This window comes from Pantherophis guttatus, chromosome 1, assembly GCF_059756535.1.
Source record: "Pantherophis guttatus breed Tessera chromosome 1, ASM5975653v1, whole genome shotgun sequence".
NCBI classification, from domain to species: Eukaryota; Metazoa; Chordata; class Lepidosauria; order Squamata; family Colubridae; genus Pantherophis; species Pantherophis guttatus.
This window is the reverse complement of record NC_142063.1, coordinates 328308826-328328328: the sequence shown is the minus strand read 5'-3', so window position 1 is coordinate 328328328 and position 19503 is coordinate 328308826. Positions and strand designations below refer to the sequence as shown.

General features: G+C 38.6%; 1 protein-coding gene across 6 annotated transcripts in view; it reads right to left on the bottom strand.

The window, feature by feature from the left end:
• RASL10B (RAS like family 10 member B) overlaps positions 1–19503 on the bottom strand; it is a 49243-nt gene that overhangs the window by 4737 nt on the left and 25003 nt on the right. For 5 of the 6 annotated variants that reach the window (XM_087883412.1, XM_087883414.1, XM_034420941.3 and 2 more), the window contains one exon: positions 1082–1206. In XM_087883412.1, the coding sequence (XP_087739538.1) occupies positions 1082–1206 (125 nt within the window). Of the gene's footprint in view, positions 1–1081; positions 1207–16386; positions 16597–19503 lie in introns of those variants that run through there. The other variant, XM_087883413.1, reaches the window with a different exon arrangement.

Here is a 19503-nt window from a genome sequence, read left to right as displayed (position 1 = left end):
TATTCTATTCTATTCTATTCTATTCTATTCTATTCTATTCTATTCTAGTCTAGTCTAGTCTAGTCTAGTCTAGTCTAGTCTAGTCTAGTCTAGTCTAGTCTAATTGTCTTTGTTGCTCTTGACTGCACTCTTTCTAGAGTCTCATCTTTTTACATTGTGATGACCAAAATTGGATGCAGTACTCCAAATGTGGTCTTACCAAGGCATTATAAAGTAGTATTAACACTTCACGTGATCTTGAGTCTATCCCTATGTTAAGGCAGCCTAGGACTCTTGGCTTTTTGGGCAGCTGCAGCACACGGCTGGCTCATATTTAAGTGATTGTCCACTAGGACTCCTGAGTCTTTGGAGAGGGGCGGCATATAAATTAAATTAATTAAATTAAATTAAATTAAATTAAATTAAATTAAATTAAATTAAATTAAATTAAATTAAATTAAATTAAATTAAATTAAATTAAATTAAATTAAATTAAATTAAATTAAATTAAATTAAATTAAATTAAATTAAATTAAATTAAATTAAATTAAATTAAATTAAATTAAATTAAATTAAATTAAATTAAATCCCACTCGCAGTTACTACTATTGAGCCAGGTATCACCTATACTATATCTGTACATTTGATTTTTCTTGCCTAAATGTAGAACCTTACTTTTTTCACCGCTGAATTTCATTTTGTTAGATAGGGCCCAATGTTCAAGTTGTACAATCCTTCTCTCTGTCCTTGCCCATCCAACAAACAAAATTGAGCCCAAAGAGCTCCTTGGAAGCAGTGGACAGCCAACTATTTACAGCACCTCTAGGGATATCAGTGATTTTTTAAAGAGCCCTTGTATCATACTCTACTTGCTTCCATTCACTTTGTTAAATGAGGATTCCTGCTTTTTATAGGATCCATATCCTAATCCTGTTAACTACCAGCCCTGAAGTTACTCCAAGCAGAAAGAGGTTGACAAGGACTGCACATTCGCTATCTGGGAATTTGTGCTGGTTTCTAAAATTCCTGGCATTAACATCTGGGTCCCCTCCCTTCTCTGATCTCAAGTCCAGGGTGGGATGAAGCAGAGGCATATTTTTACCTTGTTTCTAGGATCTGCTGCCTAATGGTTTTGACATACTCAAAGCTGTCAAAACAACAGATGTCATAGACCAAGATGTAGGCATGAACACTCCGGAGGCCTCGGCAGCACACGTCCGCCCACTCCTGCAACACAGACACAGAGAGGGACAGATCAGGGAACACACAGCACACAGCTCCCCAATGGTACCACCCAGCCCACCCACATACCCACAGCTTGCATCAAGGGTGGGGAAAGTTTGCTCCCATTGGGTATCCAAATGCTCTGATCAATTCTTAACTAGCAAGAAATACTGGGGGTGGGACAGCGAGAAAGAATCAGAAAAGGAAGCCCACCAAATTCAGTTCAAAAATGGAACTAAAATTAAATAGAAAGAAAACCAAAAAAAAATAGAGCAACTAGTCTTAGAACTGTCAACGGTGATATTGAAGCGATAGGTAGTGTTTGATTTTTAGAACGGACAGTCAAGAATAAATAATCAAGAAATACATCACTGACTAGCACTTGGTAGGAAACCTGTGAAGGACATGGAAAAGATATTCAGATGCTGGGATGTTTCTATACCTACAAAGATCGGAATTATCTAAGCAATGTTTTTTTGGTGACACTTCATAAAAGAAAAAAAAAAAGAACATTGAAGTTAGAGTTTTGGACCGCAAGAGTTTTCATGTATTTTGAAATTTGACAGAATGTTGAAGATGATTAAGAATACCATAGATAGTCAAGAAAAAGAAATACATCCTAGAACAAATTAATTCAAAGTTCTAACTTGAGGCAAAATGTCCAAGTTTAAATTATCATGAATGAAGGTGAATATACATGTCCCAGGATAACATTGCAAGATCCAATCTCAGTCGGTCACCAGGATCAGAGATTTTGTCTTCTGAGCTTCCAGACTCGTGCTGGAGCCCATCCTCAAGGAACTTCTCTCTAGCAGAGCTTTAGATTATCATATTTTGGGCACACAATGTGAAGTCATATCAGTATAGAGAAGTTCATAATGCTGGGAAAAGTAGAAGAAAAGGACAACCAGCAGGAAGGTGGCTGGATTTAATCACAGTAGTGATGGGTGCACCATTGGAAGAACTGAAAAGCCAGGTTGGGAACAGATCTTCCTGGAGAAGACCTCAGTATGTCACAGAAGTGAGTACACCCCCTCACATATTGTAAATAAGTGTATCTTTTCATGTGACAACACTGAAGAAATGACACTTGGCAATGAGAGCGATAACACCAAATTTAACACGCCTGCTCCCCCTTCACACCTGAGACCTTGTACCACTAATGCGTCACATGACACCAGGGAGGGAAAATGGCTACTTGGGCCCCATTTGGACATTATCACTTAGGGGTGTACTCACTTTTGTTGCCAGCAGTTTAGATATTAATGGTTGTTGTTTGGCGTTATTTTGAGGGGACAGCACATTTACACTGTTATATAAGCTGTATGCTCACTACTTTACATTGTAGCCAAGTGTCATTTCTTCAGTGTTGTCACATGAAAAGATATACTTAAATATTTACAAAATGTGAGGGGGTATACTCACTTCTGTGACATACTGTATCTACCCTAACCCTAAGAATCAACACTGACCTGATGGCAAATAATCAGTCAATCATTTAATGGTAGGGCTGGTGTTGCCTTCAAGTATACAGTGACCTCTCTCAAAAATCCTCAGTCCCACATAATAAAAACAACAGTACAACGGAGACCTCAGTATTAAGCTTAAGACTATGACTAATCCCTTGATGTGAATTGCAGTATTTCTCTTTAATGCTATACTTAACTTTGGAAGAAAAGTCAAGCAATCTTATGTTCGTAATACTGACATCATGAATTACAATTCATACTGATAGTATTTTTACTCTTCTCTTTTTATTTTCCCCACTTTAAGCTTTCTAAATAATAGAATGTTCATAATTTTAATCATATTACATAAACAGTACTGCATTGGAATCTGCATTGGAATGATACAATGTCTCAAGATTTATAACATTACAATAAAAGAGAGAAAAAATTAAAAGAAGGCTATAGAATACAGGATTGACATTAATTGACATTATAATTTTAAAACACCCTAGTGTATGTCAGCCTGTTAGTATTCAGGTTTGAGTTTGATTCTTGTATTCAATTCACAAGTGTGAACCATGTTGCTTTCGTTTTATGGTAGAGAATTACCTGTTGTTCAAAAATCCAATAGACACACAACTTCTTAGTTTTGAGATTATTCAGTTTAATGAATTTAAGGTTAAAAAAAAATACTCTTCCATTTTTTAAAAATTAGTTTGCATTTATTTCCTGGGTAAGATTTCTATTCATGTACTACAGAGCTCATTTGTACTAATAACTGGTGAAAATCTTTTCAACTCTCCATTTTTTTCTCCATTATTTTCAACGGTTAAAAAAAAACACACCAGGATTATTATATTGGGTAGGATGAGTTGGATACTTTTAGAAGATTTTTTTCCTCCATGCAGGAAATGAGTACATTATATATCCATTAAGATTTTATAGCTTACTATTCAACCAGGAATGACCAAGGATAGACAAAAGAAGCAGTGGGAATAGGAGCAAATTTCAATTTCCTGATTGTTTCCCTGTTGAGTTTCCTTATGGAAATCTGGCAGGGAACATGGGAAATCTTTCCTTCCTTCCTTCCTTCCTTCCTCCCCACCCCTCCCCTCCCCTCCCCTCCCACATTGAAAATACAGTTGACATAGTCACAACAGCAGTCTAGCAACATCCAGGAGCATCTAAACTTCCCCAAATATCATTCCCTTGGGAATCATAGGTCCCAGTTTTGGACACATTCTTTAAATTAGCCCATTTGAGATACCTTAGTTCAAAAATTCTTGCCCTATGATGCACCATTTTGCCCAATTAAAGGCCATGACAACTTTTAGTTATTTTAGTAGTATGTGTGTGTGTATCTCTGTCTGTCTCTATCTCTAGATCTGTAGTTCTTAAACCAAAAATAGAGGGAAATCGAAGAACTTTTTACCAAAGGAAAAATCATTTTAAAAAAATAATGATAATAAAGAAAAACAGTAAATAGTGAAAAGATAAATAGAAAAGGAAAAGGAAAATATAAAGAAGCAGCTTTCAATCTTCTTGAGATAGATTATACATACATTTATGTTTTCACCTCTCTCTCTTAAGTTACATCATAATTTCTTTCTTTCCATAAACTACCCTTTCTAATCATCAAACCCATAACTCATAAGTTCATCAATTCCTTTTTTCAGCAAAGGAGTTTCCAGTCACTCATAAATGTAACGGTTGATCTTTCTTTAATCAAATTTTGCCATCTTATGTTTGTAATACTGATATCCTTGTTATTCTTTCATTTTCACTAACCAATTTTCTCAACTTTAGTCACTTTAAGATGTGTGGACTTCAATTCCCAGAATTCCATAGATCTGCCATCTATGGTTGCCAAGGAATTCTGGATGTTGAAGTCCACACATCTTAAAACTGCTGAGGTTGCTCTAGACAATTTTTCTGGAGTCTATGCCAATGGTATAGCATGTTATAAAAGTTATCTTTTAGGTTGCAGGTAGTTCTTCAGTTTATGAACAGTCACTTAACAGTTTGAAGTTATAATGGACCTCCTAAGAGCTACTTATGACTTCTTTTTGAAGTTGTGACAACTGCACCCCACCTCTACCATCACATGATCACATTTTGGGTGCTTGGCAATTGGCTCACCTTTAGGGCTGTTTGTTTCATCCCACAGACACAGGACAAAAAATTGTTATGGGTTTTTGCTGATTTCCAGGGCTTGCTTCTGGTTTCCAGCAAAAACAATGCCCATTGGGAAAATGGATTTTCTTAATGACTATGGTGTTCATTTAACAACTCCTGTAAAATTGACAAAAGAATTGGGTCCAGTCGCATGATGCCTCATTGCCTCAACTTATGATTGCAATGGCTTATAAGCGTAATTTTGGACTCGGTTTCCTGTTTCCTAGGCAGCATGTCTTCCCCTCGTCCCTCAAAGTCATCCATCCATTGTATTACAGTTCCATCATTATATTGTGTCCAAAGTTCTTATAGCATTTTATCATACAATCTTTCACTTATTCTTCTTCCAACTAAAAATATATTGTTTTTGATCCGCAAGAATTGTACAGTATAGCCACTTGCCTAGTAGCACTCGGCAGCCTGTTCACAAACCCTCCAAGTTCTTAATTATCATTTTATCGTGGCTATTGTTTCTATTACAATATGATTCATCAACTTCTCATACATTTTATCACCGGGTCGACTGCGTTACAGCAAGCAGCTGATAATGTTTTGCATTGCCCTATTGCAGTGATGGCTAACCTTTTTCCCCTCGCGTGCGCACATGACAGCGCAAGCGTGCGTGCCCACACCCATAATGCAATGTCCCTCCCGCACATGCGTGCGCAACCCCGCACATGTGACCCCCACTTCCCCCCCACGCATGCACATGCGACCCCCCTTTTGGTCTTACATCCCAAAACTGCACTGGGGGGGGAGCCTTGCCCCCCAAAATGGCTGGGAGAGGAAAAAAAGCCTCACCTCCCAAAACAGCGCTGGGAGGGGAATCTCGGGAGATCTGGGAAGGCTGGGCAGCAGAAAGTGAGGAGAAAGGTAGACCCCCCCCACATGCACGCTTGTCTCCTGCTTGCAGGGCAGAGACCTGAAAATCAGCTGGGTGGGAAGCGCTGGAGCATGCACAATAGAGCTGAGCTGGGTAACAGCTCACATGCCCACAGGGAGGGGTCCGCGTGCCACCTGTGGCACGCATGCCAAAGGTTCACCATCACGGCCCTATTGTTTTACAATGTATTTTTTCTCCTAACAAGGCTCCCAATACATTGTAAAGCTGTACATTGTCCTGAGCCTAATATTTTTGTGGGCTTGTCTTTTTACAAGCTCCATTTCAATTTTTTTTTTAATTTGCTAAAACATTTGGTAAACAGCTGGGCATTCCTCTCAATTCCATATGTGACATACAGAAGGATAATAGATGGCATTATTCACCTGCAAGATTAGCAAACATGTACAAAAGCAGGTCTGTTAAATGTTGGAAGTGCAATCAGACACTAGACTCATATAGCCATATGTGGTGGACCTGTCCCAAAGCAGAAAAATACTGGAAGAAAATACGCACATGGCTGGAAAATATCACAAGACAACACATAGATTTGAAACCTGAGACATTTTTGTTGGGCATGCTTCCAGGAAACTATAATAAGGGTAACACATATTTGGTTTTACATATCCTAACAGCAGCTAGGATTGTACATGCACAATGTTGGAAAAACCCAGAAACCCCTGCAGATGACATTATCAAAATAAATAAATAAAATAAATCTGGAGTGTGCAGAGATGGACAGGTTAACCCTAAAAATTAAAGGAAGAGAAGATTTGGATTATTTTATAACATGGGAATCAGTGGTGGGTTGCTACCGGTTCTCTCCGGTTCTTGCGAACCAGTAGTGGAAAATTGAGTAGTTCGGAGAACCGGTAAATACGACCTCTGTCTGGTCCCACCCCCAATCTATTTGCTGCCTCCCGAGTCCCAGCTGATCGGCTAGAAGGAAAAAAAATCAGGGCTCACTTTACAAAGAAGAGGAAAAAAAAGAACAAGACACCGTCGTTTTAAATTGAGAAGCCAAGAAGCCTCCCAACTGATCGGCTAGAACCGACCTGCTTCTTGTAAACCGGTTGTTGGTGGTAGATTGGTAATTGAGGCCAAGCTGCCTGAAAGCGGTTTCTGATGCACTCAGTGGTGGCAGAGCAGCAAAAAACTGTTTAAACTCTTGCCACAGCACTTCAAAGGGCCGCCCTACAGCTGATCAGTGGTAAAAGGCAGTGTGGTGGTAGAACAGTGCACTCCAAAAACAAATGGGTAGACCGGTATGGCTCTGCAACCAGTTAAAAGCCTGGTAGATCAGTACCTCTGCTAAATCCTAAAGAATTGTTTGTCACATGACCATCAAACCACGCCCACAAAATAAGCCACACCCAGAGAACCGGTAGCAAAAAAATTTAGAACCCACCCCTGATGGGAATCATTTTACAAATGGTTAAATGTCAGATATTGAGGTTAGAGGAGTGGAATTGGATGAAATGTGGTCTACACGAGAAAGAAAAACAGACCAGCTATTATTTTGATGGTTGTATAATCGATACCTTGATGGAAGATAGTATATGTTGTAAAGATAATTGATATTATTGCATATTTGTTTATACATTACATACATTGGGACTCCTGCGAGTCCCTTGGACTGCAAGGCAATCAAATCGGTCAGTCCTAGAGGAGATCAACCCTGACTGCTCTTTAGAAAGCCAGATCCTGAAGATGAAACTCAAATACTTTGGCCGCCTAATGAGAAGGAAGGACTCACTGGAGAAGAGCCTAAAGTTGGGAAAAATTAAGGGCAAAAGAAGAAGAGGACGACAGAGAATGAGGTGACTGGATGGAGTCACTGAAGCAGTAGGTGTGAGCTTAAATGGACTCCAGAGGATGGTAGAGGACAGGAAAGCCTGGAGGAACGTTGTCCATAGGATCGCAATGGGTCGGACATGACTTCGCAACTAACAACGACATATTGGTTTATTTATTTATTATATTTCTATACCGCCTTTCTCCCGTAGGACTCAAGGCGGTGTACAGTCAAGAAAAATATAGATACACAAACATCATAAAATTGCTAATTAAAATTATATAAAATTATATATATATGTATATGTGTATATATATATATATATATATATATATATATATATATATATATATATATATATATATATATGATTATAGTGATGATGATGTTGTTTGTATGTTAACACTATGGACACCTAGAGAAGGCACTGCTCAACATAGAAAAGGAATGTATGATATAAAACAATAAAAAATATTTAAAAAAACATACAGAAGGATGGCCTTTCTTTCTTCCCCAATAGTTTGGCTCATCAGTTTCACAGGATGTTTATTGTTAGAATTCCTTACGCTCAGTCTCATTGGTTGTTAAAGTTATCTATAATCTCCCTAGCTGCTCCCATCTTTAACACCAAAGAAGCAAACTTCCCCTGCAAACATAGGAGTTTGCGAGAAAACAGCAATCCCCACAGGGATTTTGAAGAAGGATTTTAGGATTGTATTGGCAGCAATTGCTACAGAAGAATGGTAGTCACCAAAATGATTCACTGAAACATTCGTAAAAATCACCCTGTGCCAGTAGTAAAAAATTGGTGGAAATACAGAGTTGAAAAAAATAGTTCAAACTGAGCAGGTTAAAATATTATGGGATTTTACTCAGGTAGTCTTAGCTCATAACTCACTAGATTTAACTGGTTGAAAAGAAGAAAGTGGGTATAATTTATGTAGCAATACCAGGAGATAGTGGAATAGAAGACAAAGAAGTGGACAAGATCACATGATATCAAGATTTGGAAGCCACAACTGAAAGATTATGGCATAAATAAGATTTGGGTGGCCCAGTGGTTATTGACTCACTGGGTGCCATATAAAAAGCTGAATAGCATTTGGAATATCTGTGCAGTGACAAATTTCCATCTGGCAATTATAAGAGGTTACAAAATCCATACAGTATATTATACCAATAAATTATGATATCCTAGATTCTTGGGAAGGATTTGATGTGAATGAAGGCCAACACCAGCTAAGGAACTGGCAGCTGGAATTTTTGTGCATATCATCATCATCATCATCACCATCACAATAACAACAACAACATATTGCCAAGGAGAAAAATGCACACATGTTTTTTGTAACCCAGATTCTGAAATTAAACAAATTGGTCTTGAGAATTATGATGATATGTGTTGGCTTGATAAAGGGTTACTCTGCCTCAAGTGATAAAATATGTTTTGGGACTTGCTCCCTCACCTACTAGGTTTAATATAATATAGTTTAAGCCATGATAGTTTAGTTTAGTTTTTAAAATAAATTATTTGTAATGTTTATTATTTTTGTCCAATTCATGTATTACAATGTTTTTTGTAAATCATCCTGACTAACTACCTCATATGAGTTTTGTTTAATCATCTTTTAGCTTAGAATAACAGAGTTGAAAGGGACTCTGGAGATCATCTACCCCAACCCCCTGCTCAAGCAGGAGACCCTATACCATTTCTGACAAGTGACTGTCAAGTCTCTTCTTGAAAGCCTCCAGTGATGAACCATCCACAACTTCTGAAGGCAAGTTGTTTCATTGGTTGATTGTTCTGTCAGAAAATTTCTCTTATTTCTAGGTTAAACCTCTCCTTGATCAGTTTCCATCTATTGTTCTTTGTCTGGCCTTCAGGTGCTTTGGAAATAGGTTGACCTCCTCCTCTCTGTGATAGCCCCTCAAAATATTGGAACACTGCTATTATGTCACCCCTGGTCCTTCTCTTCACTAGACTAGCTATGCCCAGTTCTTTTAACCATTCTTCATATGTTTTAGCCTCCAGGCCCCTAATCATCTTTGTTGCTCTTCTCTGCACTCTTTCTAGGATCTCAACATCTTTTTTATAGAATGGTGACCAAAATGGATATAGTAATCTAGGTGTGGCCTTATTAAGGCTTTAGAGCAGTACTAGTACCTCACATGATCTTGATTCAGTCCCTCTGTTAGTGCAATTTAGGGTTGCATTGGCTTTTTTGGGTGCCACCACACACTGCTGGCTCATATTTAATGGATTGTCCACTAGGACTCCAAGATCCCTCTTATAGTTACCGCTATTAAACCAAGTTTCACATAATCTGTACGTGTACTTTTGGTTTTTGTTGTCTAAGTGTAAGATTTTACTTTTCTCTACATTCAATTTCATTTTGTTAGATAGGACCCAATGTTCAAGTCTGTCGAGATCCATCCTTGAGTCTATCATCTAGGGTGTTAGCTATTCCTGCCAGAGTCTCATCTGAAAATTTGATGAGTTCCTCTTCTATTCCCTCATCTAAATCATTTATGAAGATATTGAAGAGTATTGGGCCTAAGACAGAACCTCTAAAGCCTGTAACCATTATTAGAATAGAATAGAATTTTTTATTGGCCAAGTGTGATTGGACACACAAGGAATTTGTCTTGGTGCATACGCTCTCAGTGTACATAAAAGAAAAGATACATTCATCAAGAATCATAAGGTACAACTTAATGATAGTCATAGGGAACAAATAAGTTAATTATTCTTTTTCTTGCATATGCATCACTTCGAGAAAGGCCTGGAAACCAAGTTCTTCAAATTATGGGAGTTGAAGTTCATACATGTTAAAGTTTCTAAAGTTATATAGCATGTCATTCAAAGGCCAAGGTGACTGAGACATCCTGATTTTATCAGCTTTTGAGATTCTAAGCAGAGCCCTCCTCTGAATTCATTTTCCTGGCCCCAGCCAGAGCAGGTAGGTATTCTTCCTATCTGCTAAAGGCATGGCCAGCCTTTGATGGAATGCAAAGACCTTAAGCCACATCATCAAAAAGAATGAAATACAATGCAGCGAATATGAATTGTATCATTTTTATCCATTTATATAATAACTTTACTGTTCCAATTTCAAACACATAAGCTTATAGTGATCCACCTCCCTTCAGATCAGATGAGCCCTTGGTTTAAAACAGGAGGAGGGAGAGAGAGAGGTGGCGTCTTGAAAGGAAAAGAAGATGGAAAGAAGTGGCATCATGGTGACCAGAGAAGATGGAAGAAGGATGAAGGGTGGTTACAATGACAAAGTAGATGTGAGTTTTAACCTAAATGACTTTACAAAAAAGATGTTGAGATTTTGGAAAAAGTGCAAAGAAGAGCAACTGAGATGATTAAAGGCCTGGAGACTAAAAATTATGAAGGAAGGTTGCAGGAATTGGGTATGGCTAGTCTAGAGAAAAGAAGGGGTGACATGATAGCAGTATTCCAATATTTGAAGGGCTGCCACAAAGATTATTTTCTAAAATACCAGAAGGCAAGACAAGAAACAATGGATGGAAACTAATCAAGGAGAAAAGCAACCTGTAATTAAGGAGAAACTTCCTAACAGTGAGAACAATTAACCAGTGGAGCAGCTTGCCTTCAGAAGTTGTGGGCGCTTCATCACTGGAGATTATTAAGAAAAGACTGGACAGCCACTAGTCTGAAATGAAATAGGGTCTCCTGCTTGAGCAGGGTGTTGGACTAGAAGACCTCCAAGGTCCCTTCCAACTCTATTCTGATTGATTGACTTCTGGTGTTGCACCTAAATGTTGGACTAGAATACAAAGAACATAAGCTCTTCCCTGTTGGATCACACTTAGGGACCATCTAATCCAGCAGTCTGTTCTCAGAGTGCTAACCAGCTGCACAAGGAAGCTGATTAGTCACCCAGGAGATGACAATTAAAACTAATAACAAAGGTTAACCAACGCTAATAGCCATCAATCCCCAGAAACATGAGTTGGGTCTGTACAACTTCCTAGACTTTGTTACAATAGGATTTGTAGTCCAACCAATCACTGTCTCTACTTAAACCATATTATGATTTGGGGCAGGGGTGAAATCTATTTACCTTCCCTATTGGTTTGGAAGAGCACCTGCGCGCCATCGTCACATCCAATTTTTGACTTTCTGCGCATGCGCAGAGGGTCAAAAACAGGCTACTTCCTGGTTAAACCAGGAAGTAATGATGTCCGGGCAGGCGGGCGGAGCCTCGTGCTGCTGCTGCTTTGTCGAATCACACACCACCGCCACTACCGGTTTGCGTGAGCCGGACAGAACCAGCAGGATTTCACCACTGATTTGAGGAGGGTATATCAATGCTATTTGAACAAACTATTGTACTTCCTTGAGTCAGAATTGGGTTTTATTGCACTATGGAAATCCAGCCAGGAATTGACATTTATGCCTACATAGATGGCAGGGAATTAGGTTTGCTGAATTCCACTATTCTCAGGCCCCTGTTGGTTTTCTGTACTTTTCGAAGCCTTGTTAAAGCACATTTGGTTTGGAGCCCCTGGAACTCTGTGATTCAATATTCCTGTTTCATATCTGATCTGCTGTCATTTTTCTACTTCTAATTCAGTTCTGAAACTGTGGGATTAAAATACTTTTTTAAAAAAATGTTGGGGTAGGTGTTCAATATTGTTCAGCTACAATTTTGTGTTTTAGCGTGTGAGGGGGTTGATGTTGAAATGTCAACTGCACTGGATTATATTTTTTAAAAATGGGGTCCGTGTTTTTAAATTATAAACATAGAGATGGTATGATTTCTGCACTACATCGTTTCCCAGCCTCTCACTGAAAGCACGGAATTTGGGTCTGGTGTTGAACCCATGATAGTGGAAAATCACACGAGTTTTCTGTACCTAAAAGGTAGTACAGGATAGTTTGTATTGATTCTTGCTAAACAGGGATACCCTGATCTATTCTGATCATCAATTACTGGTGGATTGCACCTATGTGAGCACATTAACAAGCTCTTCTTAGATTGATTTTGGCCTCAGTGGGCCAGGCAGAATTGTGCTAGAATATCTGCCAAACAGCTCTAAATTACCGTTGACAAAAAATGATTTAAAAAGGCAATTTTCAATCAGAACTCGAAAATGTTAAATTTATGTTCATTTAAGCTCATTTAACCAAGACAAATTCCTTGAGTGTCCAATCACACTTGGCCAATAAAGAATTTTATTTTATCTATTCTATTCTCTTGCTGACTGCAGCAACCATCTTCTTAACCTGAAAAGTCCTGGATCAAAATCTGTAAACATCAGCTCAAAGTACTGAGTAGATTTAATTATTATTTCTTGAAATATGGTGACATTGTTTCATAAACTTTTTGTCCTTGGTATCCCGTCCCATTTTCAAAAATTATAGAAGACTCTTTTGTTTGTATGGGTTACATTTGTCAACAATTACTGTATTAAAATTTAAACTAATGCATTCATTTTTTATTTTTGAATCATGTAAAAGGAACAATATTAAGCCCATTAGATATTAACATAAATTATTTTTCATGCAAACAATATCTTTTAACAAATAAAAGATAGTAATAAGAAGAGTGACTGTGTTTAAATTGTTGCAAACATCTTCAATATTTGGCAAATAATTTTGATTTTGCAGACCTATGAGAAGGTGTAAAAGGAACCTCAGGGGACCTTGGATACTAGCACAGGCAGTACCAGGAAGAGATGGGATATATCGTCCACCTCTCTTACTATGTAATATCTTCATTCCTTCCTGAATAAAATTAATTTTTCATATTAAAATGTAACATGGTAATATTTGCTCTATGGCACTGCAGAGAATTTACAGACAGATGGCTTTTGAAAATATTTCCAGGAAAAGTCTAAATTCTGAAATAGTTTCTCAAGGACAGATCTCTTCCTTAATATTGAAAGTAGACCTTTGATTAGAAAGCACACATGAATTTACACACTAGAAATTCCTTTGAAATGTGTTCCTTTGAAATTTAACCATGAAACCACGAAGGATGCAGATAGCTGATAAGTCAGAAAATTCACATATAGACATAGGAAATGGCTGCCTTTCAGTTCTTTAAATAAAACCATGAAATTCTACAGCCAACTAATTGGAACATGAGACAAAAAGCAAGGAATTCTGCAGCCTGTGAAATGAGAGCAGTTGGTGTGAGAATGCTTAAGCATTCACACCATCTAATTTTGCATCATTTCTTCCGGTTCTGGTGAGGCTTTCTGCAGATAAGTGGGAGAGCATTTGCACATTAAAGTTTAAAACAGGAGTAGGTGGGGTTTTTTCCTTCTGTGGCCAATGACTGTAAGTATTTTAAAATTATCATTATTATTATTATTAATAATAATTGATCATCGCAGAGTCAACCAGATGTTCAGACTGGGTTTTACATTTTTGTCTACCTATTGAGTCCTTTCCAAGGCCCTGGGATGATGATGATGATATTATATATTATTATCTCTTTTATTCATTAAACATGAAACTCAGTCAACTGATCATTTAAAAACGTATCATAGATACCATTGACTGGGGCCAATGGTTGATACAGGTTGCTGCCAGCGTCCTAGGTATCAACCAAGTATCTTCTTAAAATATACAATGTTCCGAGTAGCACAATTTTTTGCAGTTCCGCTGGTGTTATTGCAGGAAGCTGCAATTTCTTGATGTGTTTTGTAAAATTCTTGGACATGGTACCAACTGCCCCGATGGCAATGGGTATCACTGTTACATGTTTCATCCATAACAGTGCAGTTTCGATGGCCATGTTGCAATATTTCGTTATTTTTTCCAGATTTTTTCTTCAACTCTGGCATCTCCTGGGACCGCGATGTCAATAAATTGTATGTTTCGATTTTTGACAACTGTGATATCTGGCGTGTTGTGTTCCAAGTGACGATCTGTCTGTATTCGAAAGTCCCACAAGATCTTCACCTTCTCATTTTCTATAACTTTTTCCATTTTTTGTTCCCATGACTTTTTGGATACAGGTAAGTCGTATTTTTTACATAATGATCAGTGGATTAATTTAGCAACTCAGTTGTGTCTAGTTTTATAATCAGTTTGTGCAATTTTGCTGCATTCACATATTAAATATGAAACAGTTTCGACTTTGTTGCTGTAAAGTCGGCAGTTTGGATTGTCGGTGGATTTTTGTATCTTTGCTTTCATGGCATTAGTTTGTAGTGCTTGTTCTTGAGCAGTGAGTATTAAACCTTCTTATTATTATTATTATTATTATTTATTATTATTATTATTATTCAGCAAGGGCTGTAGTGGATGGAAAATAACATCTGGGATTCACTGAAGGGGCAACATCAGGATTTGAGACCTATGTTTTTAGAGTGTGTGTGGATTTTTACAGTTTATTATAAATTTTTTAGAGTCAACTCAGTCTAGTAGTTATGGCAATGGATAGGAGTAGGGAGACTTGAGTTCTAGTCCTGCTTTAGGGATGGCTTTGGGCGAGTCCCTCTCTTTCAATCCTAGGAAGAAAAGATAAACCACTTCCAAAAATGTTGCCTAGAAAATTGCAAGGATTTGGTGGCAGCGCGGGTAGGTGGGTTACCAGGAATGAAGGCAAATGACTTGAAGGCAAGTGAAAAAAAATAGTAGTTTCAGATTTAGATTTTGTTTCATTTTCTACAAAAATGGCATCTTTGTTCAATGGATTCAAACTGGATGTCATTGACTTAATCTTTGAGAAATCAGGATGAAAACGGTCTGGCTGCAGACCGTTGTTCACCTATGAAAGAAGATTACATTGCATCTGTTTTGTTTTGCTTTTTGAAAATCAGGATATGGAACTATCTTTGCCTAAAGCTCCAAATTAATCAGATGAGGACAGGCCAGATCAATAGATTGACCAGATTTAGGCAGTTCCTATATCTCTTCGCAGCCCCCCTTCCATACCAACAAAGATATAGGCTGAACAACCCAACCCGCAATATGGTTACTGAATTAATCTTGTTTCCAGGTATTCATAATATACTGAAATGTAAGCTAAGGGATCTGGGTTTGCCCAACATTGAGTTAGATTTAGTTTTCCAAGGTTTCGGACTTGTGCTGGAGCCCATCCTCAGGGGACTTCTCTCTCTCCAGAATGTGTGCACCTGGTTGTTTTATGTGTTGTATTTATATGGTGCCTTATTGTGTGTGACTTTTTAGTTGTTGATTGGGGTGTTGATGGCCAGCTATTAAATTGTTGGCTGTTATTTCCTTGTGCCGCCAAATCCTTGGCTCTACCGGATAAGCTGATGGTAAATCAGCACTCCTGTTGACTGACATGGGGCCACTTCCCAGGCTTCAATCATTGATTGATTCATTCAATTATTGATTGAGTGCTGATTTACCAGGCATCACATAAATACTACACATAGAATAGCCCAAAGCAAACATTCTGGTGAGAGAGTAGTTCCCTGAGGATGGGCTCCAGCAAGAGTCTGAAAACTCAGAAGACTAAACCTCTGGTCCTGGTGACCGACCGCATTGGATCCTGCAACATTATCCAGTGGTGGGATTCAGTCAGTTTTGTCCGGTTCGGGTGAATTGGTAGCGCCGACTGCAGTAGGCTCGGCCCACCCACCCGGATATAATATCGTCCTATTTAGCCACATTTTGGAGGACGTGTGCATGCACAGGTATGCGTGCAAGCAAAAAGCATGTGCGGAAGACCGAGTATACGCAGAAGGTAGCACATTTGAGCGAACTGGTAGGGAAGGTAAGTGAATCCCACCTCTGCCTAGGACATGTATATTTGCCTTCATTCGTACAAAAATGCTAACCAAGGTTAATGCTCATTAACTTTAGTATACTGTACAAATGAAGTCACTATCTTTCATTGAAGTATGTTGTGCAAATAGCCTTTTCCTACCTGTAGAATTTGCTTCCAGAAAATGCTGAGATAGCCGTTTATATTGAGGGATACATCTAAAAAACAGTTCCCTCTCCTATTAGGTACACATATGAAATACACTATCGGTAGGGTTTTTTCAGTATTATTCCCTACAGACATGAGAGTAAAGAGATTTAATTCTTCTGGTTTTCTTCAGGGCATCTGGGTTCACCACTGTGGAAGCAAAATGTTAAATTAAATAGTGTTTGATCTAATTCAGCACAGGAATACTCAAAAAAAAAAAAATTACAAAGAGCCTAAGCAATGTCAAGATATAAACATATTATTTAGCTGTTGTGTTTGGTTAGCTGATCTTCAGGATGTCCTGGAAGACAATAGAACCATCTCTTTTTTTCATAGTACTTGAGATGAGAAGAGTCAAAGAGTTTCCCCAACTTTCAAGCTTGAATTAATTAGGGGTAAGCAGGTCATGAGAAAACAGTCTGAGTTTCAAATGAAGAATAAAAAAAGCACTTTTTTTTTGCTCAACTCAGTGTCTCTGATTATGAAGATCCTTCCCAATTATCTCAGCATCTCTGGGGAAGCTCCTGCCTTTCTCAAGAGCTTCCCATCTGCTCTACCCTACTTGCATTTTAAAGCAGAAGACCAACTAAAGGTGTCATTCAAATCTGCCCTTGTTGATCAGTTATACTCTCATCTACTTCGTTCAGTGATCTTCCTTTTGCACATGTAAAGCTTCCCTCTTATCCTCTTCCAAAGTGAGAGACTATACAGCAATCTTTTCTTTCCCGTGCTCTACGTGAGTAGCACAAAAAATCCTCCTCCCTGCCTTTTCACCCCTTGAACCACAAAGGGCTAAATTACAAAGATATGAGCCAGCCGTGTGCTGCAGCTGCCAAAACAGCCAACACAGTTCTAGGCTGCATAAACAGAGGGATAGAATCAAGACCACATGAAGTGTTAATACCACTTTATAATGCCTTGGTAAGGCCACACTTGGAATACTGCATCCAGTTTTGGTCGCCATGATGTAAAAAAGATGTGGTCACCACTTCTCACTGGCCAGTACGCGCACATAGAGAGGGGCTCCTCAGGGTGCCGTCGGCCAGGCAGTGTCGACTGGCGGCCCCCAGGGGGAGAGCCTTCTCTGTGGGGGCACCTGCTATCTGGAATGAGCTCCCCCCGGAGATACAGAGGATCACGGATTTACGCTCCTTCCGTGCCTTCAAGACCTATTTATTTCAACAGGCTGGCCTGGCCTAACTTCCCTTTTAACTGTAACTTTCAAAATTGGTTTTAAAACATTAGGGGTGTTTTAAATTGTTTGGGGCCAAATTATTTAATGGGTTTTTATATTGTCTTTTAAATTTTGTAGTTTGTGTGTTTTATCTTTCCGGCTGTTCACCGCCCTGAGTCCTTCGGGAGTAGGGCAGTATATAAATCTAATAAAATGAAATGAAATGAAAAAATGAAATTTACCCTCCTATCATAGGGAAGGAGATATAGAAGTATAGCCAGCTGCACAAACAGGCAGAAGTTTTTATCCGTGGGCTGTCAGATTCCTGAATGAGAAATAACATCATAAGTATGTAGTATGATGGACTGCAGGGCCGGTGCAATGTGTAACATGTTCACACTGGTGCAATAGGACTGGGCGTTTTGTTAATATGATTTATTGGGTTAGGGATTTTCTGTCTTCACTGTGAGTTGTATTGTGCTGGGTGGGTGGGTGCACTGAGGGAGCTCAACCAATCTCATTGTACGTATGTTGTGCACTGACAATAAAGATTTGAATTGAACTGGTGACTCTAGAAAGAGTGCAGAGAAGAGCAACAAAGATGATTAGGGGACTGGAGGCTGAAACATATGAAGAATGGTTGCAGGAACTGGGTATGTCTAGTTTGATGAGCAGAAGGACTAGGGGGAGACATGATAGCACTGTTCCAATATCTCAGGAGCTGCTACAAAGAAGAGGGAGTCAAGCTATTCTCCAAAGCACCTGAGGGTAGAACAAGAAGCAATGGGTGCAAACTAATCAAGGAGAGAAGCAACTTAGAACTAAGGAGAATTTTCCTGACAGTTAGAACTATTAATCAGTGGAACAACTTGCCTCCAGAGGTTGTGAATGCTCCAGCACTGGAAGTTTTTAAGAAGAGATTGGATAACCATTTGTCTGAAGTGGTGTAGGGTTTCCTGCCTAAGCAGGGGGTTGGACTAGAAGACCTCCAAGGCCCCTTCCAACTCTGTTATTCTATCTATATCTGCTACTCTACCACTTGAATTTAATCATCATGCCTGGACAGTCATGGCTATTCACTTTATTTGTTACTGCTGAATATTTCAATAATAATAAATAATACCAATAGTAATACAGGTAGTCCTCGACTTACTACAGTTCATTTAGTGACCGTTCAAAATTACAACGGCACTGAAAAAAGTGACTTATGACCGTTTTTCATACTTATGACCGTTGCAGCATCCAAAAAGGGTCACATGATCAAAATTCAGAGGCTTGGCAACTGCCTCATATTTATGCCGGTTGCAGTGCCCTGGAGTTATGTGATCAGCTTCTGCGACCTTCTGACGAGCAAAGTCAATGGGGAAGCCAGATTCACTTAACAACCATGTTACTAACTTAACAACTGCAATGATTCACTTAACAACTTAGCAAAAAAGGTCATAAAATGGGGCAAAACTCACTTAACAACTATTTCATCTAGTAACATAAAGTTTGGGCTCAATTGTGTTTGTAACCCGAGGACTATCTGTTAGGTGTCTAGGATGTAATCCTAAAACAACTGGAGCACCACTTGAACTTCATTACAACTGACAAAATCACCATCAGTCAATTGCAAAAGGCAGCTTTATTTCAAACAGCTTACATCTTGCAATAACACCATCAAAGGATCTTATCTAACTATCCTAGAAAAGGATACTAAATCCAGACTAAATATCTGGAAGACAATGCAACCAATAATAAAAACCAACCATAATAACTGGCAGCGGTGGACTCAGTGGTTATTGGCATACTGAGTGCCATACCAAAAGACCTTGAATAGCACTTAGAACATCTATGCATTGACAAAATTTCCACCTGTCAATTATAAAAGACCACACTGCTTGGATCCATATATA